We start from the raw sequence: 26,701 nt of genomic DNA on the forward strand, positions 1-26,701 counted from the left end.
ACAATGAAATGTCCACCTTCTCCTCAAAGCTTGTGGCACTATGGGTATTCCCAGTTTCATTGGGATTTGGTTGCTTTTGCATGAAAGAAAGTAGAAGGGCTTCTGGGCTAGAATGGGAACTAAATGGGAAAATGTTCTTAGGCAGCTGACATATCAAACCTCTCTGTGCCTGCAGTGAAGACTTCACCACAGAATTAGCCATTCAGCAGCCTTTCTAGTGAGGAGAGATTTGGTACTGTGAAAGGATGACTGATGTGCTGGAAAGGCAACTGCTTAAACCTACTAAATAGAAGATCCCTAATAGGGGTCTTGTCTTAAAGTCTGTCTATCTTTGGAGTTGTGAGTGTTTCAATGCGAATCAATGTTCTGCTTGGGATTCAGCCAATGGCTGAATCCCAAGCCCATGGCTTGTCTTCAAATAAGGTTTAAAATAATCCAGGAATTGTAGGTGTACAAGGAGACTCAATCCTTCCTCTTGAGAGGCCAACACACAGACAAGTGTCTCAGGGTTCAAGGCCTGAAGTCAAGGTGTTCTTGAGCTAGAACAGATCTGAAGTCATGTATCTTGATGCATGACTGAACCACAAGGTTCAGGTGCATCTTGCTGGTCTACTGTACGTCCAGTTCTGTTTGCACAACTGAAAATACTGGAAAGGAGATAGAACAGTGCCACGTTTCTTCTCTAGAGAACAGCCTGCCTTCACTTAGACTGTGCAGGCAACGTGCAGGATGGCAGGAGAGTCTGGATTTGGGGACTTGAAATCTACTTAGCCATCATGGGACATAAGTCTGGCCCAGGAATTCCATGCAAGTATTTGCAGTTTTCTCTCATCAAGGTTTTGAGAGAAACAAAAAATCTGCAGTAACTTGGAAAACTGCACTAGGAAAATGTAGGCAGTAAAACACAAGGAAAATCCAGCACTCACTTTTTCTCCCCATTCTCCTGTGGTTGACTGGGGCACAACAGAGGAGCCACAGGCTTGCCAACTCTTCTGATTTTATGGGTCTCGTGGCATTTTTTTTTAATTGTCCGACTCTTGAGACTGTGGGATTGTGAGGATTTCAAGTTTAATTTACAAGAGAGGCTGACATGCAACAGTTGCGGCTTCAAAGAAATGTTGGAGGTCAAGTCTCAGACCTAAAAAACTAGTGGCAAATACAAAGATAAAACGACTAAAGAATCGCCTGCATCTGTGGAGCCAGGCCCACCGCGTCCAGCCCCGGTGGTCTGCAGCGCTGGAAGTATTCAAGGCACTTTTCTATAAAGGGTATTTGACCGCGTCACTGAGAAAAGCTGAAAGGCTCAAATGAGATCCGCGCCTTCACCCTCCGGCAGCACACTCGCCCCAGCCCGCGGGGACCCAGCCACACCGCCGGCGCTGCAATGTCCCCGGCAGCTCGGCCCCACGGCACGGCCAAGGGCGCCGTCAGCCCGCAGCGCCGAGCAGCTTCAGCACGGCAGCACCGGGGCTGCTGCCGCGGGCCGAACCGGGCCGGGCCGGGCCGGGCGGCGGGAGGCGGCGGCGCCTGGGGCAGGGGCCGGGGGGCGGTGGCGGGCGGTGCGCGGCGCAGGCTCCTCCCGCGGGCAGCCCGCCAGCCCCGCTCCTCCATCCCTCCCCTCCCTCCCTCTCTTTCCCTCCTTCCCTCCCTCCCTCCGCGGCTCCATCCCTCCTTCCTGTCGGCGCTGCGCACTGCTGCCGCCGGAGCTGGGCCGCGCCGCGCACCGCCCGCGCACCCGCGGCATGCGGCCCCCTCAGGGCACGGCCGGGCGGCGCCGGGTGAGTGTGGGGCCGCGCCGGGCGCCCGCTCCCGGCCGCTCGCACCTGGGAGGGGGCGGCCCGAGGGGCGCGATGATGGATGTTCCCTCCATCCCTCCCTCGCTCTGCCCGCCCCGGGGAGGTGCCGGCCGGGAGGGGCGGAGGGGGGGTTGGCAGCCCCACCGGGACCCAGCGCGGCGGCGGGGATTTTCGGAGAGCCCCCCGGCTGCCTGCCTGGTGTCGTGCGGCTCGGGGCTCGGCCGGGGCTGGGGACAGGTGGCGGCGCCGGGGCCGCGGCGGGGCTCGGAGTCGGTGCGGGCGCAGAGCGCGGCAGCCTCCCTCGGGGGCGCGGGGGGAGACCGGCGGCTCCTCTGCCGCTGCCGGAGCCTGCGACTTAAATAGAGGCTGTGTTTTGTCAACAGCTCATTCTGCTGGCCGGCAGGTTGGCTGGCTCCAGGACTGAGCAGCGGGTAAATACTATTCATGCCTTATTTTATTTTGGTTTTATTTTATTTTATTTTATTTTATTTTATTTTATTTTATTTTATTTTATTTTTTCATTTCATTTCATTTTATTTCATTTTATTTTATAATAAGTAGCACCCTTTTGAAAAATGGACCTTAGGAGGGGACTCCAAAACCCCTTCTCTCTCTGGGGAGCATCCAGACATTCTGGGCGCCTCTCTGCACACTGGCTGTACAGGGACTCTGACACAGCGGCAGCTGTGTCTGTTTTGACTGATTGAATTTCTAATGTGTCTAGATACCGTATTTGAAAATGATCTGTGAAAGCCTTTGAGGCAGTTTTGTAAAGAACGTTATTCCCTTGTAAGATTCAGCCTGTAAATTTGAATTGGCTATGTTGTGCTGGCATGCTGTGTGTTACTTCGGTAGGAATTGGTTATATGGTTTTTCAGTTGTCATTGGTGGTGAATGCCTGGGAAGTTTGCTATGAATGGCAGTGAAAATCTGGATAGGTATTATAATCCCTAATACTGAGGAGAGTGGGATAGTGAGCTGCTGTGTAGGAATTGTTGTTCTGATTCTTTTCGACAGACTTCCACACTTTAAATTACCATTGCAAAAATAGTCAAATATTTATGTTCTATTATCAAGGCCATGTCCTGTCGAAGTTCCTTCAGTAAAGCTTGGGAATTGGGTTGATTTCTGCTGTATTTGAAACTTAGCTTGTTACCTAAGTAAGACTGTGTAACTTGCCTTTGATATCTCACCTGGAGGTCCATTCTGCCTTTTCTCCCTGCTGTAGAAGAAATACTTAAATTCTTCCTAAACCCTTATTTCAACCCCACAGCATGAACCCAGACTGCTAATAAGACTAAGTAGGTTTAGTAACTGTGAGAAAGATTGAACTCTATGTCATGCCATGTTCCCTCTCAAATCAGCATGTGGCATTGCCAGCTGGGACAGTATGTTTTTTTGGTGTAGATCCATCAGTGCCCACGTGCTCTATATATAAAGCTTTGCACATCCTGTAGGGAAGAATGCATGAATGCCTTCATCTGCAGAAAGTCTGTGCTTGTCCTTAGCTCATCAACCATTTAATGCTGCATGATTTTGGTGATAAAGATAAGCTTTGATTTCTGTACATAAAGGTGAGAATAGACCTAAAAGTCTCCTGGATTTGGCCACAATTTGAATCAAGATCAAAACAAAAATTATCTTTGATGAGGAAAAGGACTGGATGTGCAAGAGACAGGAGCAAATGCCACAAGTGTATCCACAGATTGAGTAGCAAGCACCATATCTGCACTTGGTTATTATTTGTCAGCATGAGTTGCTGGCCATTAGCTGGAGATGGATCTGCAGGTTACTTTGGAGAGGTCTAAAAAAAGACAGACTAGTCTCAGTAGACTGCAGGGCTGTGATCTACCCTGGAAAAATTGCAGAAAGTCACAAAAGGAAAGCTTACAAATCATTAAGTTGGAGCTGGTTTGGAATATAACTTTTAGGGAGTCAGTAGATTACCCAATTTTGTTTGCTTTCTGTTTACTAAGTATTTGCATCCTTTCATCTTATCTCTGTTTCACCTATTCAAAGTTTTATCAGCATTACTGAGTGATAACAGTTTCCATTGTGCACTCTCCAAACACACCACTTTAGTCACCTAGAGCAGCCAGTGGCAAGCATTATCTGTGAATTAGATTGTGCAGAATCCCTTTACAGGTGTGCTGAGAAAAGGGAGAGACTTAACCTTTAGGTGAGGGCATTCTCGCAGACTTGCCGAAGGCAAATCAGGAATACATGGGAACAGCCATATGGGTGCAGATGCTCACCTCAAAGCGAGGAAGACTTTTTCACAGGTGGCAAAGCTGCTGCTGCTACTCTAGCAGGTATTCATAGGACTTTAATTTCAAGCACTTGTTGAGTAACAGTCTCTGGCTATAAGGTCACATCTATTTCAGCATCATGCAGACGAGGGTGTTAGAAAATATTTAAAAAATACCTGAATTTATTGACATCCATATGTACCCATTAACACCCAGTGCTAGAACAGAATCTCTAAATGTATTAGAAACAGCTCTTTTAGAGTATGGATTGCTTAATCCAATGAGTATCTGACAGCAAATTATGTGCTTTATGAAAAGATATATTTAAAGATGTATTTAAACAACCTAGATGTTTGTAAATACTGACTCTATCTTGCAGAATGCCATATATCCCAAGGCTGATGCAGATGGATTATGTTTTTCTTTTGCCCCTGAGATTTAGTTATGATTATTCTTGACTGGTAGGCATCAAATTTGTCTAAAAAAAAAAAGAAAAAATAAATTGCTTCTAGATAAGACTTGAGAAGTGCTCTATGTTCCAAAGCTGGTTGATACATTTTGTTCCATAAACAGTTTAATGTAAAAGATGACAATAATTTTTGGGACCAAGACCTGGAGTCCATGATCCTGTACTTCCAGTGAGTGTTGTCTCACAAGGACATGAGTGTAGCACTGAGTCAGTGGTTGCTTAGGGTTCAGAATCGACAGAAGGGCTGGAGGAGTCTTCATCCTGACTCATCTGTCACTTTGCGTAGCCTGAGGTGTTTCTGATACCCTGCAAGTGCTGCAGCGACTTGGGTTGCCTCAGAAAAGGGAACATTCCTGCTGTTTTCTTCTCCTATATCTTTAAACAAAAGCAATAGCTTTTTTCTTTGGAACCTGATTCTTTGGTTCTGTGCTCATTTTATCAGCAGGTACAAGCAGAGAGTAGTTGCTTTGTGAATCTTGAGTGTTTAAGCATCAGGCAAGCGGTATGGCCCTCTCAAAGATGAGACTGTGCATGCTGACGCCTTCAAAGTTTATCATCACCTCTCCTTTTTTTATCTTTTTCTCTTTAATATTGACCTGCAGCTAAGTGGGATTTTCAAACATGTCTCTATTAGGTTGAAGCATCAAAATTTGGGTTTTATACGTGCTTAAATGTCTTCAGGCATGATCTTCCAGAATCCTATGGATTTCTTCAAGAGTCATTAGCGTGGCAATGACGAGGGCCATATAAATTCCTTGATGAACAGACCTATTTTCTTACCTGTATTTTGATGGATTGAGGGGCAGCTTGGGTATCTATCACTAGAAAACACAGAAGTCCCCGGTGTTCTTTGCCTTCCTTTTGAACTGACTTACAAACTAACAGATTTTAATTAGAATGAACAATCTTTGGAAGTTCTTATCTCTCCCTGGGAAATGTATTTGGGGACTGTTTTTCATACATTTTATCATTTATTTGCTGCTCACTGCTATCCTCCTTCCTCTGGAAAATTTGCAGTCCCTACATTTAGAGACTGTGGGAGCCCTGCTGCTGTGTGTCGGTAAGGTCCTTGAACTCCTGCAAGCACCAGAAGCTCAACAGGGCCTTTTGCCACTTTGCTGCCTTTCCCTGCTGCTGTCTCTTGGAATCATTCCTAGTAGCAGGTTTCACTGTAAGCAGAAAGTGCTTAGGCTAAAAATAGCTCCTAAGCCATTGGTATGAATGTTGGTCAGGGTGTAAGGTTTTGAAGGGCATATGCACCCCCTCCTTTCTGTGCACTGTCTGGAGCTGGCACTGGAGTGAGGTCAACTGTTGCTACAGCAGAACCAGCTTTCCCTTATCCCACAGGCAGGGAACTGCTGAGTTGTCAGCTGTTGAGTCCAAATTGTGCCTTTTACCTCAGGGAGCACAAGTTATAAAAGCACATGTCATGGAAACAAGGACAGCACTGTGGCAATTCCCTGCTCCTTCTGCCTCGCTTCCTACCCTGCCAAAAATCAGACCCTCAGCACAGCCCAGAGCAGAGGATGGACTGCTGTGTTGGCAGGTTGGTTTTAGCATCACCTCCCCCCTCTATTGGGCCATGTGTTGTCAGGTTGCAGTCTCCTTTCTCATCCCTGTACCCAGCAATTCAGGGGCAGTTTCCTGCAAAACCAAAAGCACAGCCTTTCAGCCAGCCTCAGTCTCCTGAAATTTGCTTAAGTAGATAAAGACGTGCTTTCTTGAGGTTGATTTTATGTTGCAGCAATCTCTCCCCAGTCAGCTAGTTTCAGTGATACAGTATCATTGGTTAGGAAATTATTGTGGGGTTTTTTCCCTTCATTCTTGGCGGAGATATTTTCTCTTTTCTTTTCTTTTCTTCTTTTCTTTTCTTTTCTTTTCTTTTCTTTTCTTTTCTTTTCTTTTCTTTTCTTTTCTTTTCTTTTCTTTTCTTTTCTTTTCTTTTCTTTTCTTTTCTTTTCTTTTCTTTTCTTTTCTTTTCTTTTCTTTTCTTTTCTTTTCTTTTCTTTTCTTTTCTTTTCTTTTCTTTTCTTTTCTTTTCTTTTTTTTCTTTTCGAGGGGAATGGTTCTATATTGATAAGTAATGTTATGCTAGTGTTCTCTGCCAGTGTAGCTTACTGCATTTTGATCAAGAGTCAAAGTTCCGTACTTTATTATGGAATAGACGTATATTCCAAAAATAGAGGTGCATTTGTGCTTACTTTGTACCTACAGCTGCACTGATAACACTTTTATAATATTGACTGAACCTTGATAGTTTCATATCAAGGTTGCCTGGTAATTTGTAGTGCATAATCATGAGATTTAAATAAAGCGATGTATTTGAGTGTTTTCTTTAGGTGATAAACACTGTCTGAAAAGTATGCTGGAATGCTTCTTGTGCTTGCATAATTTTGTCATTATTGCACAAGTCGCTTAAAGGTATAATGAAAGTACAAGCAACAGGGGTGGTTGAGGGTGGTTTACGCTGTCAATCTGGCTCAGAAATGGTCCATGTTTTACTTCTGGGCCTCAGCCATCCACTTAAGCTATTTTTGCTCCCTGAATAAATCAGTTACTTCCCTCCAAGAAGAAATGCAGGCTCAGTTGACTGTATGTAACTCAGGCACAGTTGAGCATTTTTTCTGGATGGTGGGGGTATGGCCTATGGCAAGGTTGGCTAGGGTGGTGAGCAGAGCAAGCCAGCTCTCTCCCAGCTGGCTTGATGCCCTTGAATGCCCTCCACATTGTGCCCTGTGGCATGACACATGTTTCAGCCTAAAGCTTTAAAAAATTGCTATTTCTTAATTTCAAACACTTTGAACACAGAAGAACAGGAAAAGCTGCTTTGGAGCCAGATGGTGATCTAGGCCACTTGCTGCAAAGTTGTCTAGTCCAGACTCAGGGTGGTCTCAAACAGTGTGAAGGTGAGCCCCTCTGCAGCATTTAGGCTGTGGATGAAGGCACCTCCACACTGCAGTCCATCAGGGTGGTCTGAGAATATCTGATATTCATATTTTCTTCTCCTTTATTGGCTGCATTTCAAACTACATGCATGTTTGAGAGTTGCACATCCCACATACCTTGGAGAATCCATAGGAAAGAGAAATTTGGAGAAGTGAAAGAAGAGTCTTGACTCTGCTCAGCATGGGGCAGGTCTGGGCAGTTGCCTTTTGGGATTATTGGGTGGTATCTGCCTTAGCCTGGCAGCCCTTCTCCTTTCCAAGCAGGATTTAGCACAGTCATCCAGAAGTTCTTGTGCCAAGACAGCAGTGGTGCTCATCATGTGATGTAACTATGTTTGTATGGCAGATCATGGTTTTGTCCTTCTTGAACTGGGTGCTCTAATGGCCTTTCTTAAGTGTAGAAACAGTCAGGACAGAGCTTCAAAATATCCTTCTCGAATAATTGGTTTTAATATTACTGCAGGGCAAAAATGCTTCCTAAATCAAATGAACTTCAGAAGAAAATTAAAATGGTCAGTATTATAGGTGGAGCTTCTGCAGATTCTGAAGTCCAGAGGGTGAATGTAAGTTATAAGTATTCCAATTATAACTAATTTTCACAATAATTCATGTTTTGGATCAAGTTCAGCACTTGCAGCAAGAGACGTGTGACCTCTGAGGTTTTTACAGTTACTCTGGAGCTAAAACCAAGGAGATAAGCTTCTAATGTTTAATCCTAGGCAGAAAAAAGAGAGGAGGTGAGAAAAAAAAAAAAAAAAAGAAAAACATTTATTTTTGTTGTAAACTTACGTGTTGTCTTGAGTTACGTGCAACAAGAATAGAAGTACTGTGTGTGAGGTGAACTTAAATGTCAAACTCCTCCAGGGCTTCATCTACTTGTGAGGATAATAACATCTGTTCCCTAGATTCTACCTGTTCCTCTTCCTTTTCCCCTCCTTCCCCCTGCTCCACACATTTCCAAAGGTCATGGCTGTGGGAAGCCTTTAGTGCACAGGTCTCAAGGCACGTAACTCATATTTCATCTGCTAGAGCAGCATTGTCACAATTCCCAATATAGAACAGCCTTCTCCAAATTAAAGGTGATTGGTGATTTGTTTTTCAAGATGATGGGAAATTTTAGACCAAATGTTGCCACATTTTTCATAAGACAGGGTCACTCTGGATGTAAATTGAGCAAGATGTTGTGTGACCCTTTTATTGTAAGTCTTACCTCAAAGTGTATTTTGTACCTTTCATATTGTCTTCCTTCACCATTAAAATCCTTTCTAAAGTGAGATCTGTGCATGATTTGGGCTAATCTAGTCTGACGGAGTAATGTGAACTAAAGGCTTTAATATAGTAAGACTTGCATTGAACCCATATTTAGAATTTCTTAGTAATTAATACATCCAATCGTATTTTGATTTCAACCAGTTCACTCCTCCCGTGAGAACCTTTGCCAATACTTAATTAGTTTTGATTTTCACAATGTTCGCTTTTCAGCGGAGGTCTACTACATGGCATTTCCTCTCGTGTCTTATACAGTGGGCTAAGATTAAATCCTTCCTCTGTGTAGGTAGTTGAGGACTGTGACCAAGTAATCTCTGAACTAAATAGTTACATTGTGTTAGCCTTTGCAACAACAGACCCAAACTGTTCAAAGTAATAATTTGATCCTGAGTATAAATCAACTTTGTACTGGATGAAACCATTTCCACTGCTAATGAATGGCTAGTTTTTCTCTTGTGTTCTTGGATCAACGGCTTTTGTAAGGTGGCTTGATCCATACAGAAAAAGTTGTTAGGATTTTTATTTTCAATATCTTTTATGTATTTATTTGCTTGAGCTGTGATAACTGATACTTTGAAAACTGAACGTTTTCCAGTTCCTTCCTCATATTTCAACTAGTAAGTGGTGCAGCTGGTGTTAACATGCAAAGAATGCATCCTTGAAAACATTAGATTCTTGTCTGCTATCCTTTTCCCCTGGTGTATGCATACTTGCTAATCAGTAGGTAGCTCTGGGTTGAAATTTGGGCAGTGATTACTGCAGACAGAAATGGGAGCAAGTACTCAGCATTACAATAGCTGCTGTAGAATTAGGTCACTAACAGGCTTTCAGCAAAATAATGTTGATTTTCCTCTTCACACACTCAAACACATAACGTATACTTATAATTTCACATATTTTATGAGTGATGCGCAAGTGTGGTGTTCCTAGCAATGGTTTGTGTGAGTCTTTCAGCTTCAGATGCTTCATGTGACTGCACAGTTCAGCATTCAGCTATCCTGTACTGAAGAGTAAGGCAAGAGCTCCTGCAGTTGGGCTCCTGCCAACAGTGCAAATGTGAGTTTGTGCATACCTTCATTCATAAGTTAGAATTAGTCATATACTTATGTTTCTGAAATTCCAGAGCAATATGTGTATATATGTGGTTACTGAGGCTTATTATCTTGCATAAATCTGCTGTGAGTCAGTCACGAGCATCACTCCTTGGCTGTCAAATACCTCTCATCAGAGGACATAGGTGACCTCTGATAGCATTTAGCAGCTTTTTTCATGAGGCCTGAGAACTAACATGAATAAGATGCTGCAATCTAAACCCGGCTTTTTGATGAGCTGATCACTTTAAGAATTTAACAAGTATTGGTAAAAATTGCCTCCACTCAATCTCTTCTTTTCAAGCAATGACTATTAGTTTTTGCCGTACTTAATGATAGTCACTTGGTTTGATTTTAGTTTTTAAAATTTTCTTATTTGGACGAAATAAGAAATTTGTCACTTGCATTTCTAATACCTACATAGGTATCTGATCTTTTTAAACTCCTCTACTATGGTTTACAAATCTTTTCTGTATATAATATTCTAAAGTAAAATACTTATATCTATGAGGCATATATGTTGGCATCTAAATATGTTTTGCATTTATAGTCCGTGTGCAGATTCTGTGAATAGTTCTTTAGTATGGGAAATTGCAGAAATGAGAAAAGCAGAGTACTCTCCAAAGATGTTTAAGGTGGTGTTATTTGTATAATGCTTTGTGAGTTCTAATGACTTGCTTCGTGATAAGATTGGCACGAGCTTTTGTAGAATAATATTTCACACAAGGAATAAAAAATTATGTGTTGGTGTTTCATACTGTAAAATTAAATTATCTGCCAGTCTGTGGATTTTGACAGGTGAACTTGTAAGGATATGCTTGGCCTTGTGCATCATGGGCTATGTGTCTGGATAGACCTGACTAGATTCATGAAGAGCAGAAATTTTCCTAAGGAATAGAATACTGGAATAGAAATTAAAAATAAACTGAAACAGAACTTCTGATTCATATAACTACACCTGGATTTTAGTTCTCCAGCTCTTCAGGTTCCCCTTTCCCCGGCCTTTTCTTCCCTATGTCTGGCCATCTCAGTCTGCAGCCACCAGAGAGACCATTGAGAATTGTCGCACGTCTCTTGCTCCCACAGTCAGACTTGCTCAGCACTTTGGAAACAATAGCTGCTTCATTGCTGACTTGTGAAACAAAAAAGTTAAACATATCAGCAACAATGCATGAAAAATGTGATGAACAACCTTCCACAGGAAGAGGTTTTTCCATTCTACTGTGTAGATATACAGAATTTATTGGTGTCAGAAGCTAAGAAGTAAGAAATTCTTCTTCTTTTGTGCTTTATCTGCCAGCTCAATGCTGAGAGAAGTAAACTGCGAGATTTACTAATAATAGCAGGAAGGAAGAACCCTGTTAAGCATAGATAGAAAAGTTGGAATGACTTGTGTGTGTAAAATCCAAGGTGTTTTTTCCTCTCCTCAGCCCTTTTTTATAGTCACCCTTCAGAAGAGAAAAACAAAAGAGAGCTTCCAGGAGGTGAGTCTCACTTTCAAGGGAGGATTGAAGGAGAAGAGGCAGATGCAAGCTGCAGATGCTATAACAATGGTCATGTGAAAGGGATGTGAAGATGTGAGACGTGGTCTTAAAAAATTGGTTAATTCTCTTATTCTAACAATGAATCATGTCAGAAGAGACTTGTGGAACTGACTCACTCTGTGTCCTATTAGTAGCAGTCTCAATCTTGTATGAGCTGCTTTCAATTTTAAATGAGGTGTAGCATCACTACCCTTGCAGATGCTGCTGTCTCAGCACTTGCTGGTGAGTTATTTGCAGGGACTCAATTTTCTTAACTTCTAAAAGAAACTGCAGAAAAGCATTGTTTTATTTTACAGCAGTGAAAACCATGGATCCTAGCCATCATGTGTATTATTTTAAAACGTTCATATCTTCATTGCTTTGTTTCTTCTTCTGAGCATTATTTTAATGGTGCAGAGTTGCCTTTACTATTTATCCCTGTTGAAACCAGGACAACATCCCTGAAAAGTACTTTTATAGCCATATTTTCTATTCTGAGACACTCAATGAAACACCTAAACAGCTGCTAGGTTTTTTTACATCAAGGAAAATAAGCTTTCTAAGATAGAAAACCCCATCCAACAGACAAAATATAAACTTCTCATTTATATTATTCTGAAAAACTTTGGAATTTTCAGCATCCTTTTTTGTGGACTGAGAGATTTCAGTCTATATTTGAATTCTATTTACAGTCATCTAGCAAAAATTGAAAACAAAATTTGAACTTTCCTTCACGTTTTCTTTTTAGACCATGTGCTGCCTAAACTCAGTCTGATGATCAGTCTGAATTATTGGAAACAGAAAGCTGGGTGTTAATTTACTTGTAAAACAACTACATCTTGTGCCTGTTGCGTTGCAATAAGTGGTTTGTTTTAGTTAGGGCAATACATTTAAGGAAGTGCTGCATTGTAGAGGGAGTAAGGAGCGCACTAAAACTGACGTGAGCTGTATGTTTCTTGGCAGCATCAAAGTCTGTTAGATGGGTAGAAAGGATAACATGAAAGAGTCTGTTTTGAGGCAGTGGGTTGCTGAGGTGCTACAAGATCTGCAAGTGGACTGTGAACCCTTTGCAGGGACCTGTGTTAGAGGAGCAGAGCAGAAAAGGAGGAGTAGTATTGCCCTCAGAAAGCTGGATTAGTGTGCCTGCGTGTCTTTTGGATCTCTGGCTCCAGTGGAAGCTGTGAGCAGCAAGAGAATGAGGGAGTACTGTTACCATAAGTAGGCATGAGAGTGAGCCCATGTACGTGCATGAACTGTGTGGTTAACACGAATTTCTTATAGCCTGTGTCTATGAGATTTAATTAGGAAAGAGACCGTCTCCTGTATATTAACTAGAAGTCAATATTTGCTGAGTACTTAATTCTCGCACTTTGCCACCTTGAAGGGAGGAACATGCATATATATATGTGTAAGTAAAAGAGTCCAAGGGTAACAAAGTACAATTAAAACAGCATTTGAAGGAAATAAATGAAGGAAATACAAGTGCAATGTAATTACACATGGACTGACTTGTTCTGATAATGTCCTGCTGCGTTGTAGACCTTTCTCCTTTGTCAAGATTGGAAGGGGAATGGCAGCATTGAGGGCCCATTTGTGTGCAGGGCAGAGAGGAAAGTGTTTGCCCACCCCAATGGAAGGGTTGTCATACATGATAATATGCTGCAGTATGTCTTCATGTGATCTGTCAGATACTTATTAAGAGAGGAACTACAACCGGTCTTGAGAGCTTTTAGTCTCAATAAAGATTAGTACAACAGGAATTTGTCAGAAAATATAGATCTGTAGTTTCAGGAATTGCCCATTTCCTTGATTAGTAAAAAAAATCAATTTATTTCTCGTAAGTGATTCTCATTCCTTACATTCACTCTAAAAGGATATTGCATAACTGTTGTTCTTTATTCTCAATATATTATTTAATGCAAAAGCTGCATTTCAGCATTTGATCTATTTATGTGCTCTTTGTGAAGAGAGACTTTTTTTCTTTGGATTTGGTTCATTGTACCTTAAAAAATAATTTGAATACCACAGGTTTTATTGTAAACAATGAAGGATTCCAACCCTTGGGTCATTGCCGGTTTTTTAAAAAAGCACACTTGGAATTGCTTCAGTAATTATCGGTGTTCTCTTATAAAATTAATTAGGCTTTTCCTGTGATGGAAAGAAGATTAAAGGTCATATAGTTCAAAGTTTTTGGACATTTCCAGATAAAGGAAAATAAACTCTCATTAATAAGGTCGACTTCTTAAATGTTTGTGAATTCACAAGGGTGTATGAGCTGAAGAGAACCGGCAGGGACAGTATTAGGCAGATAACATGACTCTTCTAAGGAACAGCAATTTTATTCTGCAGTCTTTGTAAAGACTGAGTGATGTGGTCTGGGCCTTGAACCTGACATTGAGTAAAGTGTAGCTGACAATGTGTGCAGTTGACATTTTCTTCTGAAGACATGCTGTTTTGAGAACTACACAGTGGCTAACAGTATCCTCCAAAACTGAAATGTGCTTTGAAATAATTAGATTATGTTTTCTTCCAGTTACATGTCAGTAAAATGCAACTGGAGCAGCACTGGAGAAGTAGAAACTTCTCTGTATGTTTTCATTGGATTCTTGGTTTATGTACTGAAAAAAAAAGGTGGGTGCATTTTTTTCTATGCTTCGCACCTGTATTAAGTATTGAAAAGGCATAGTGGATAGCCACTGGAGTCATGATAAGAGGTATTTTTTAGTAATCAGACTTGTGTGCATTTGCTCACTGTGCTTGTTCCATGCTGTGTTGCAAAGCACAAGAATTCAAGGAAGTGTGTTGATCATGAGGTCACCAAATTCAAGCATATCAGGAAATGTGTGTAGCTGAATCAGATTTATTAAAGTACATCCTTCGTCTCCATATAATATTAATTTGCCAGTTGTAGTAAGTATCAAGAAAATTTTTGAATGGGTTAAAACGCAAGTGTGTAAGTGACTCTGAGCTGTTTCCTTCTTCTACACAGCACAATAACCTAGAAGATCAAAAATTCTCTTTTGGCCAGTAGCATCCCTTAACCTTCACCCCTTTGCTTTGTTCTTTGTTCAGATGATTAGGTGTTTTCCATCTGCACCTCTATGGCAGGAGAATCTGTGCTTGTTAATTTGAGCTGACTTCCTAAGGAAGCTGGGCTTATCTGATAATGTGTTGTCCCCTCAGCCTTGCAGTAACCTTTGAACACACTGCTCAAGTTCAGTTCAGTCAGAACAAGGAGGTGAGATCTCAGCATACTGTGTCCTTACAAACTTGGTGAAGCTCAGCATCTGGATGGAGAAACCCTGCTGAGGAAATGGCTGCAGAGTGAAGTCAACCTTTACTGTTCTGCAGTCCAGACCTTTCTAGCATGCCTTTTCTGATGTCTAATAAGGCCTAGGGGCAATCTAGAATACTATTGTCCTAATATGTAACAACAATAAATCATTAACAGGCTTGCAAATATCCCAAAACATATTTAGTCTATTTTTGGTATTATTTGGGTTCACTGTGTTTCACAGAAGAGTTTGTTTTTTGTTGTTACCATCTGGAGAGCAGTGCTGTGCTCCTAGTAGTCATTGGTGTGCTTGTATTTAAACATGTACTTGATGACTAATTGATATGGCAAGGACTTCCAAAATCAGGAGTGAGACTCCCAATTTTCCTTTGAAAGTGTCCTCATTCTTCTGAAAAATCTCATGCTAGGAACACTGAACAATGTATGAAAAAAATTACTCTAGTAGGACTAAGAGTTTTTAAGTTAGCTTACAGTTTAATTGAAAACAGGCATAAATCAATGAGAGCAAAAGGCCAAGTGTCCAAAATGCATATTTTGCTTGAAAAACAAGAAAAGTCACCTAATAAGTTACCTTTTGATTGTGGTAGAAAAATATCATCAGTTGCTGCAGTGTTTCTTTGCTTTTATTGCCCTTTCAGTCCACTGCTCTGCCTGACTGCTCCACCTCTTCAGTATCAACTGTGCTTTTTTCTCTCCAGCTCATCGATCCCAGCAGGGGTATTCTTCCCAGTGGTCTCTGTCTTGTTCTTGTTTGGTGGGTTTTTTTTGGTTTACATGAGTAACATGGAGTCTTCCACTGTACTTTCCAAATCCATCTCAAAATTGTATACATTGTACAAATATGAAGTATTTGATGTCTGCTTCTGCTACATATTTTCCTATCTTTCAAAAGGCAGATCCTGAGTGTCTAAATTTTTGTGTATGTGTTGTGCTCTCCAAGAGGTGCTAAATGCTTTAGTAAAATGATCCTTGGGTTGTGGCGCTTTTTCATGAATTTGTCATCTGATGCCCTTGCCAGGGAAAGATGCTTCTCATGCAAATCGCCACCTGGAAATAGCCTGCAGCTTTCCCAGTCTGCAGCTTGCTTATTTGTATTCCCATAGTGTCTAACAGTCCTGGAATCAGAAAAAAAAAAAGGAAGAACTAAAAATACTGGAATGCAGGTGCAGTTGTAAGTTGGCCTTAGCAGCTGAGACAGGTGACATACTTACTCCATACTTACATGGGGTGCGCTTTTACCCCGTTGGTAAAATTTCTTGCTAAAGTGCTTGTGTCTGTAGGTGGTGCTTGAGACCAGGAGCTTTGAAAATGAAGCCCTGAAGTGTTGATCCTTGCACTGAGCTTGTCTCCTGACTTCTCACTTCTCCTTGCAGAGGCAGGCTGGGGTGCCTGCAAGATTAACTGCAGTATCTTGGAGGTGATGCTGCTGTTTGGCAGCTAGAGGAGGCAGTGAGAAGGGAATTTTTCTTCTTGTGCTTGACAGGAAAAAGACCCTAACAAAACAAATGTCTCATAGGAGTGTAAGTTTGGCCTTGTGTACTCCTGCACATTTACTGAATAATATATTAACACCCTGTCTTTGTTTTCTTTTCTTCCGCTGCAGATTAGAAGACATTTGGTGCAGATAGGAAACTTAAATTATTTTATCAGCTTTCAGAAAAAGAAATAGCAGATTTTTATAAATTAATTCCTCAGAACTGGGGAAAGCCAGATTCCCAAATGGGACTCAGTCTCCGTTTAGAAACAAGTTTCAGTGATTCATGTCCTGCAAATCTTTAATAAAGTGGAATAGTGCCATGTTATAAAACAGAGGGAAAGCCTGCATCTAGATTACTAGAGAACTTTGGAAATTTTTTCAAGGAGGTGAAAGAATGTACTCTATTGAAAAACAGCCAAGCTCCCTCTCCCTCAAATAAATCTTATTAATTCTTTTTTTTTTTTTTTATTACTCAGCTAGCTTTTAAGTCAAAGACTGAAGCCTGTGGGATCAGCTGTGCTAAAGAAAGGCAGTTCATCTTCTGTTTCTGTGTTCATTGCTTTTACTGTCAGCTGTATTGGCCATTTGCTTGGTTTCCCAGAAATGTGTACTTCTGGCACGGTTTTTCAGATAGGGGAATTTTTTTGGAAGCTTTCAGTTGGCAACAATAGAATGCATAACTTGATCTATGCCTTATTACCTGGATGTGAGTGTGTTTTCTTTCACTTTGAAGGTTGAATTAATATACTTCAGCAGAGACAAGTAAAATGATCTTTCTCCACCTGCTGAGGAGAGTAATTTTTCTTCTAGAAAGTTTGATCTAGGCACATACATATCGCCTGCATTTCTGCCTGATAGTATTTGGGATGATGGCTGTCTAGTATTGCCAGAAATGCAACCTCTTATCATTCTGTACAATATTTTGGTGGTATGCTATGTAATAATTTTTCTTGAGAGCTTTCATATCCCATTTGGTGGTAAATTATTATGATACATTTAGCTGTGGAGGCAAAATAAAAATATTAACTTGAGAAAATTTATTGATGAAGAGACTTCTTCATTTGCCTTTACTACACATATTTTTACTGATTTCATGGTTTCATCTAGACTTCTTCACTTAGTTTCCTAAGCCTTTTGTATAAGCTGACTTTTTAACCATTTCTTTTCAAGTATCTGCTTCTGGAGCAGAATTATATATATAAAAACTCTGGCAACTAATCCTCAATTCATAGACATTTTTAAAAAATGTATCTGGAGGCTTGTGACTGTCAGATCAGGCTGCAGGCAGAAAGCAGGCTGGAAAGATTATTGATTTTTTTTTCTTTAGCTGTTTTGTTTGTTTGTTTTCAAAGTGGTTTCTAAGCACTTGACAATGAAATACATTCAGAGACCAGAAAACTCAAAAGTACAACACAGCTTTGAAGAACTTTTGTGCTTAGAGAACTGGTCTGTTACTACTAAGAAAACACTTTTTTTTTTTAAGAGAATTGAGCATTTGGTCAGCTATGCTAAAAAAAAAAAAGATACACAGAGCCAGTTAAGCCAAGAAATAAGTAATAGCAAACACAGTCAGAAAGAGACATACCAGTTATTTTCTGCTTTCCCCTTTAAGAAGTTAAGTCTAAAGAGGCTGGTAATATCTTAGCTGCCCTCATTTCTTTGTCACAGAACCTTTAACCTTCTTTACAGCTGACAAGGTTTTGAAGCAAAGCTGTCCTCACATATTTTCCCATTATTGCCTTGGAGTACTTTTCCCTTTCTGATCTATCTGATCATTACAGATAGATACAGTGCGTAGATGCACTGACTGCATCAAAATGTCTTTAAAAGTCATTTAAAAGTCCATGATGACTGTTGACCTCTTTTAAATATTGGCCACCAACTGCTGGCTTTAGTGGTTAAGAATCTGAATCTAACTATTTTTCTGCTACCTTGTCTGTGTAAAAAGAAATTCAGAATTTCTTTTTTCTGACCGCAGGCACAAGGGTAGCATGACATAAAGCCCTGGGCAGAAGTCAGGGCATTCCCATGTGCTGTACCTTCCAACACTTATTATGGAATCTGCTTGTAGTAGCTGCTCTTAAAGAAGGGCAGTTTACACTGAAGCCTGTCATTCATGCCTGCTGTTGTTATATGGCATGAATTTGCATGTGAATACTTTCTGTATGCACCTACAATTTTTTCAGCATAGATTTATGGGAGGCTCTTTCCGTATTTTAAAATTTCAAAAGTGGAAGAACTTTTCAGGCAAAGACTTTAAGGTGAATTTGCTGTGCAAACACACTCATGCTCAGTCAGGAGGTTTGCAGTCCGTTTGAGGATGAGATTGGAGTCTGAAGTATTAAATAAACAGTTGCGTGGCAGCTTTGTACAGTATCTGAGGCTGGATCACGCACTGATATTGAGTCAACAAGGTCTGAATGTAGGAAAAAGCAAATATGTCATGGGCTGTGTAAACACATAGGTTTGCCTTAGGAAAGTTCCTTCATTGTTCTTGATAATGCTCTGGCCTCAGGGCAGAGATGTTTCAAAACTATGGATGCAGCACCTTTGGTTCACTGAGAAATGTTTATTCCAGGAATGATCAGCAGTCTGAAAACTGAGACTGGGAAATGGTGAAAAAAATTGGAGCTTTTAAGGGAGGCGCTATTGGAGATCTGATATGTCATCTTCTATGTAAGAGGTTGCTGCAAGGCAGAGGATAAACTGTTCTTTGTCTGCTGAAGATAGGACAAAGTAATGTGCTTAAAATGGACCAAGAGATAGTTGTGGAGCACATTTAGAATGCTGATCATAGTGCCAGTGAAGTGACATGAATATATTGCCCAAGGAAATTAGATTGTTATGGGATGTGCCATTTTTTTAAGATGGACAACTGTTAAAAGTGGTTTAATTCCAGTAGCTTTTTCTGGTGGAGACAATGGACTTAACACCCTTCATACTGTTTTTAAAAACAAAGACCTGCAGTGTAAAGACAATTATATTTAGTAACAACTGGTCTGGTTGCACTCCAGGCAACCATGGTCAAGGTTTTACCTTCTTGTGACAATATTGAGCTCTCTTGTACTAAATAAATATCACTGCTTCTAAGAGTACCTCTGTGTAGAGGATAATATGCTTTTCATATCTTTCAGGGTAAGGAAAAACATCCATGCCTTGTTTGAGTTAGGCTTGAACTGATGGAAGGCAGCCTTCATCCAAAGAAAGTAAACTTCCTATTTTTAAAGTACTTCAGTTATTTTGTAACTTCTTAATTAAAACAAGGCTATAAATGGGAATCTTTTCTCCTGACTAATGGCATTTAATTATGTGACATGTGGCTTCTAATTGCCAACTTTTCAGCAAGTTATAAAATGTGAATAAGAAAATAAGAGCTAGGGAGTTTATTTTTCTTACAAAAGATCGTGGTTTACAGAACTCTCATCATGCTCTGCATGAGACTACATAGGTTTACTTCTGTGCCTGACTCTGAAACTGAAATTAAAACTTAAAAAAAAGTTAATTTCTCCTAACTGCTTGAGTTAGGAGAACTTGGTATGACTCAGATTTCTTGTAATGTGCTGCTATGATGTTACTCTTAAAACTTCTGTAGTAGGAGGACAACTCAGTGAGCTATGTGTTGAAAGAGGTGCAAAAAGCCAGATTTTCCTAAAATACACACACACACACACACACACACGTACATAGTTGCTGAATCTACCTCATAAACCTGGCATGACTGAGCAGGTTTTGCATGTATCTACACAGGTAATGTGTTTAGAGACTTGGGATTAATATGAAAGGCTTCAGATTTAATTAACATCACAACTCAGTTCTCTCTTCTTCAAGTGGCATCAGTGCCTTTTAATCTTTCCTTGACTTTGCCAGCTGATAGAGGACTGTCAATTGATTGTGCTATAGAGCTTGAAATTCTGAGTTTGGACTTTTCTGCAAACTGAAAATAACCTTTGAAGAAGTCCTCAGAAGCAGATAAAATTTACATATCCTTCATAGACTGAAATAGAAATCAGTCATTTTATTAATGTAATTTCCAGGCCTGTGTGAGTGGTATTCACGCTTTTTACAAAGTTGGAGGTTTGTGAGCAATGATTAAACCTGGAGAGAACATTCCATATTTTCATTAGTAACTTAGAGAAATACAATATGAGTACCCGAGATACACCAGAATGCAGAGGGAGAATTTGGCACAGAGATTAATACATTTTCTGTGCTGGTTGGTTCTTGATTCATCTTTTCCTGGATTTGTCAGCCTCTGCTCCTGATCTGGCTTTTAACAAGCTGCACAGCATGGATATTACAAATTTGGAATATATGAAAAATACTCTGTGGTGGCAGTGTATCTTGAATTAGTATATGTTTTGTGAGGTTTTCAAATGATTTGAGAACATGCTGAAATTAAAATAATTACTAAGCTTTATGGGTGCCCCTCCATATGTAGCAGTGGTCTTGACCATAGCATTTCTCTCATCTCTTGTGCTGCCTGGACCTTTCCCTCAACCTGGTTATTGCAGACCAAGAGAAATGGCCTCTTATGAGCAGCTCTGGATTATTTGGCATAGTGCTGCTGTGTTTCTCCTCACACAGTGCAGATTGGTAAGGGACAGAAGAGCATTTCACGCATTTCCAACTGTCCCCTAAGGGAAGATTCCTTAAAAAAACCAAACAAACAAAAAACCAAGCTCACAAAAATACAGGGAATGAGGGATCACAGACCTGGTGGTGCAGGGAACTTCACTGTAAAGGGGTTTCTTTTAAAATTACAGCAACTTTTACACAAAGTCTGTTATTCTAATGGTGTTTATCTGGCTTTGGAAGATATTTCTGAGTCAAGGTCAGGAGCCTTTCAAAATAAGATCCTGGACAAAATGGGAACAAAGCTGCTCTGTAGGACAGGTAGGCTTGGTCATATTCTAACATGAAAATGACCCAGCTCCTGCTGTTGGTTGCTGAGAAGACCTCTGGCTACATGGCCTCTGGAAGGGTGCTTATGTCTTCACAGATTTCAGGTAGCAGGGAAACCATCAACCAGTATTGACTGAACTTTTAGATAGGTTTTCCTGCAGTTTTTCTCTTTTTGAGAACAAAATTTGACAGTGAATGATGATGTGTGGTTGGAACTAAATTCACCAGGATCCTGCTGAACAGCTGACCTTCTCTTCTTAAAACAAGAAGCTTGTTAAATCTTCAATGAACATACTAAACATAATATTCCAGATAAGTTTTTACTCTAAGGTCAGTAGTTAGAGCAAGAAGTATTTTTTGATAAAGAAATGGCTCACTTTTTTTTCTCCATTATTGTTCCTCCAGAGGTTATTAATTAACGCTGGATTGAACCAGTGATCCTGGGTGATCAGATCTGGTTCTGCAATGTGTCAGGCATCCCATAGCTTTGAATCACAACTTTTTGAAAATTGAGCAGAGGAAAGAAGAAAACAGATGGTGTGTTTGGTCTTAAGTGCATAAATTAATCAGGGGACATTTCCATTCACGGTATACAATATCCTTTGTAGATCTGGCATTTCATCTAAGATGAAGAACCTTATCCTAGGAGAATACTCTGCCTTGTCTGTTCTGTCCTGATGTTAGATAGTGCTGAAGAGTACCTATGAACTGCAGAGTTTTATATGTCTATGATTCTTGAGGAAATGTCTTACAGAAAATGCATGAATCAGGGAGTTGGTGTAACAGAGACGAGGTTTGCTTGCCAGGTGAAGGAAAAGGAGTTGCTATGCCTGGGAACATGACTGAAGAAAAAAAGTATATGGAACAAAAAGTGGCATTTGTGGCATACCAGGTCCAGAATTTAAAACTTTGGGGTTTTTTTTTTTTTTTTCTGTATTTAATTTTAGAACTGACGAGCTTGTTGGAAGATGACGTTTACTCCTGCTTAAAGCTGCTATTCTTAAAACAAACAGTAGAAGAATGTGGAAGAACTCAAGCCCCCGCTGCCTTTTAGCACTAGCTATTTTATGCTTAAGAAACTTAATGTATGGCCAAGAGATAGGTAAGTTTATTGCAATGTAATTCACTAACTCTTTTTTCTCTGTAGCTTCTGTACCTTGTAATTGCATTGCTTTCCTACTATATGTATGTTCAAAACCTGTCACCTCTGTGGTCCCACACCATCCCAGGATGGAGGCAGTGCCAGGCCTGATCTCTGCTTTCCACCAGCACCCAGCAGCATCTTGGAAACCAGTGCAAAACTGGGTGTTAAATTCTCCATAGTACCACTGGTGGTCTGCATATGCATTGGTGTAAATGTCTGCATTGAAACCTTTTTGCTGTATATGTTGGCTCTCTTCAACCATTTCACACATTATCATTAACTGTCCTTCTGTCATTAATTGCCCTCCATGTATGACATGGACAAGAGCAAAAAACTCATTATGTTAAAATCAAAGCTTGTGGTTTTGCCATTGGCCCAAAGCCTGCTTATTAGGCTAGGCAAGGAACGGGTATTGTGGAAAGAGGCAGCTGCCTCTGTTATACAGATGAGATTAAATCCAGGTCTCAGGTACCTCTACAAGTCTGTGAGTCTGTGGCTGTCTAATCAGGCACACAAATCATTCAACAGTTTTAAAATACTGACCAGACATGCATGCAATAAAAACTTAAGGAGAATGGCTACAGATGTGAAAAACAGCAGTTGTTTTACAGTTGCTCATTTTTGACCTGCAGTTTTTACTGTATTTTTTATACTATTTCAGGCTCTCCAGGGGACCCCCAGAATTTGAAATGTGTAACGCACAATTTACATAAAATGCTCTGTACTTGGGATGTCTCTTCTAGAGGAAGACATGGACAAACTGACTTTTGCTACACTACCAAGTAAGTCCCTCCACATACCTGGTTAAAAAATACCAAATTGTGATGAAGGTACAGTTTTTCCTCAGTCACTGCCCATGGAAATTGTGATGCTGTTGTTTCCCAGCATCTCCCCACCAGTTTTCCTTGGGTGGTGCTTCCCCTAGGCCCTGTTAACTCAGGCAATGGCAGGGTTTCTGGCAAAGCTGTTCCATGCTAATAATTTGCCTGCCAAAATCTGCTTGCTGTTTTCAAAGGACTGGAAGATGCTCTTATTTACTCAGACTTCTCTGTGTGTCTGCCTATCCCTTGCTCAGAGTTTTCATGAGGGATATCTTCAAAACAGGTTCAGTCCAAAAGGAAATGAGAGTTGGAAGCAGTGAATCCTGATGTTGTGGCCAAAGCAGTAGAATATATGACACAAGTGTTGAGATTCACATGGGTTTTGTGTGGAAAAACATGAACAATCTCTCAGTGACTGTCTTAGAACCTTTATAAATTTTAAGCTGTATTAGAGGAAACGTAAAATTATTTCACAGTTAAAACAGCTTTTCTGAAGTGAATGCAAGTTGAGAATTTTGAGAAAAGTTAAAAAACCCTTAAATCTTCTGTGTGTTTTTTCACTAATGAGAACTACGTGTTCAATTCCCCATGCTGTGGATCTGCCAAATACTTATCATGTGCTAGGGATGAGTTCAAATCCATTCTGCATCTTGATCCTGCCCCCAATTCAGATATTTGTACTGTCTTTTTGTTTTCCTGTAAATTCTGCAGGCAGCCCAGACTTTTCCTTGGGGTCCCAGGGCTTGGCTGCACTTAGTCCACCTACATGCTTGATTTTCTGTGTCTCATTATTCCTGCTGCATTGCCAGCTATCATTCCTATTTAAAAAACACCATATATATGACTCTGTGGCCAGAGTTCAGAAGTGCAGAGTTCATGAGGTACTGCCCTCTGAACAGGAACAGTCATGTAGCTGCTGCTGTTTCTCCTTAGCAAAGCAGGACAGGCTGGGGTTCCTGAAGCAGAAAGTCTGAGATGAGCTTGCAGACATCCCTGAGGGAAAGAGGTTTTGTTTTTCAGTTGCCCAAACATCCTCTAATAATATCTCAGTACTGAGGAGGAGCAGCCTTTCTGAGCACTCAAATCTCAGCTGGCCTTTGCTAGCCCAGAATCTTGTGTGAATCTTAAGAGTTCAACCCAAGCTCTTGACTCCAGCTGATGGGAGCTCCAGGGTCCTGTTCCAGTTCATAAGTGAGTAACAGTCCCTCAGCAGGAAGTCTGGCATTGTTCTCTCTGCTTTCCTTCCTGCCGTCATTCCCTCAAGAGGAAGGTCTGGATTTTTCCAAACTTTTTGCCTTTCTAGTTGTATATCAGTGATAATGAGCAAAGGGACTTGACCCATCCATTATTGTTTCCTGTATATATCTACATCTTCAAGACAAAAGCCAGATCACATTGTGCTGAGCACTGCACAAACATTAAGCACAGGCTACATTTTCACCTGGGATCTTAGCAATCCTCTGCCATGCTCTCTGCTCTTTCCCTGTGAGCTGAGCAGCAGAAGGGAGCTGAAAGATCTGTTCTAAGATGTGGACGTGGGTGGTAATCCTTCTCTTTCAACCCATGTGAGGGCACATGGGTGGTAAAGAAATGGAGGGAGAGTGAGTCAGGAAACACAAAGGGAGGGGACGATGCTATTAGGTTTGGTTTGGGGTTTTTTGTTTTTCTTATTTAGAAATGTTGATTCATGGTGACTAGGTTTCAGAAACATGTATTTTGTTGGCCTCAAGTTTAATTAGATGTTAAGAAAATTTTTTCACAAAAAGGTTGTAAAGCATTGGAACAGAGTGCCCAAGGAGTTGGTGGAGTCAGCATTCCTGCAAGTGTTAAAAAGCATGTGGCTATGGTACTTAAGAACATGGTTCTTAAGAATGGTGAACGTGGTGCTTATGCTAGGTTAACAGTTGCATTTGATGACCTTAAAGGTTTTTTGCAACCATAGCAATTCTATGATTCTATGATTTTGGTTAAAAAGCAAGGTCTTCACTTTGAAGTGTTCTCTTAACAACTAGTTGGTTGCATTATGCAGCCACTGCACAACCTACTGCTATGATAAAAGTGACTTGAAAGATGAGGGAAGGCCATTAATCTGATATTAACCAAAGCCCAAGCAAGTCCTTCACAAACTCAATATGGAGTTTTCTGTTTATTACAGAGAATTTGTGTTTTATTAGTGTGCAAGAATAAGACTTAACTTGCCTTAGCTTCCTATCAGCTGAAATAACTGCTTAATCCTGTCTCTCCTTTTAGTGATCTTACCCCTCAAGTCTGTTTTAAAACTAAGGAGAGAAGGGTTGAGATTCCAATCCCAGAGAGCTCCATCACAGTGAGAATCAAAAGCTCTGGAACTGCTTTTGCTACCAGAGAATTTGTAATTCACCAGAAAGACATCTGTAAGTATCAGGTCATATGTGTGTACCTAAGGCCTTTATACTATGTTTAACAACTTTTCAGATGCTTGCAGGTTTCTTTGGCAATGTTTCTGTATGTAAAATGTTGATATACTGACTCCAGGAAAAGCTTCTGTATATTTTTATAGATTGTGTTCTCTAACCCTTCAAGAGAAAGAATACTCCTCTTACCCATAGTTCATAGCATAAAAAAATCAAGGGCAGAATGTGAGGAGGAAAACAAAATACAAGAATGTTACATCCCTCACTCTTTTCCCTTTTTAGTCCTAGTTATAAATTAGGAAGCATTTGCAAACAAATTCCTAAACTACGTACATAAGTAAATGAGACTTTTTCCTGCTTCCTTCCAGGCAAAGAAGGAAGTTGTAAACAGAAGATGGCAGTGATGCAATCTGCCATGCTTGGTCTAGTTTTTACCTTTGGTTTGCCTGCTTACTCCTTCAGTGTAGTCAAATTCTGATGTCAGTAACACTTATCCATGGTTCTGTTTTCAGTCAAGAGCAGCTCAAGAACTTATACAAAATGCAATTCAAAAATATTTGGTCAACATGATAAGTCTCTCAGTTCATCACAGGTTATTATGGGCAGTGTGTTGATTGTGCTGAACACTTTGCAGGCTCTCAGATCCTTGGTCAGGACTGAAGCTGGATGTATCACACATATTTTTAAAATGTTTTAGCTTGCACCAGGCCCAATAAACTGCTATAACTGTTGTATTGCCAAGGTTCTTCCCTGTTTCTGAACCTCTTGCTTCACCACAACACATTTTTAGAAGAGATGCTTCTGTTTATTCTCCCTGTCCTGTCCCCATCAGGATCTCATGCCCTTAATACTTCTTGTAGCTTAAAATCACTTTCCCTGTGATCTTCAGGACATCATGTGAGCTTCTTCTATCCTGTGCTTCTGGTCTCCTTCCTTGCCAATCTCACTTTTGTGCCAGTCCCCACTTCCCTACTGGTCTCCAAAACACTTATTCTTTTGGGGATTTTTTTCCCACCATTCTCCCTAGAAGTGTTCTCATGCACACTTCAAACACTGCTACCATATTTCCTTTATCACTGTAGTGTTGAAGGAAGGTTGGGAAAGATGGGATATCTTCCCTGCTATGCATTGCAAAGAGTCGTATTCACAGTTACTCGCCCATCTACATGCTGAAGTATTAAAAGAAAATGCTCCCTGATGATTCATCAGCACCTATGCTTTCCTGAGAGCTCTCATGCTCAAGTAGCCACAGAGCCTTGTTCTAATTACAGAGGTTGAGTTACATGTTTGTATGGCTACTAGCCAGTTCAGAGCGCAGGGATGTGGC

At 40.7% G+C, this 26,701-nt stretch overlaps 1 protein-coding gene across 2 annotated transcripts in view; it reads left to right on the forward strand.

Annotated features, from left to right (window-relative positions):
• Nucleotides 1–1,622: 1,622 nt before the first annotated feature.
• LIFR (LIF receptor subunit alpha) overlaps nucleotides 1,623–26,701 on the forward strand; it is a 53,684-nt gene continuing 28,605 nt past the window's right edge. The window contains exons 1-4 of one of the 2 annotated variants that reach the window (XM_030968302.1): nucleotides 1,623–1,778; nucleotides 21,964–22,118; nucleotides 22,822–22,942; nucleotides 25,232–25,374. In XM_030968302.1, the coding sequence (XP_030824162.1) occupies nucleotides 22,037–22,118; nucleotides 22,822–22,942; nucleotides 25,232–25,374 (346 nt within the window). In that variant the 5' untranslated portion in view covers nucleotides 1,623–1,778; nucleotides 21,964–22,036. Of the gene's footprint in view, nucleotides 1,779–1,947; nucleotides 2,228–21,963; nucleotides 22,119–22,821; nucleotides 22,943–25,231; nucleotides 25,375–26,701 lie in introns of those variants that run through there. The other variant, XM_030968303.1, reaches the window with a different exon arrangement.

This window comes from Camarhynchus parvulus, chromosome Z (genome assembly GCF_901933205.1).
Source record: "Camarhynchus parvulus chromosome Z, STF_HiC, whole genome shotgun sequence".
NCBI classification, from domain to species: domain Eukaryota; kingdom Metazoa; phylum Chordata; class Aves; order Passeriformes; family Thraupidae; genus Camarhynchus; species Camarhynchus parvulus.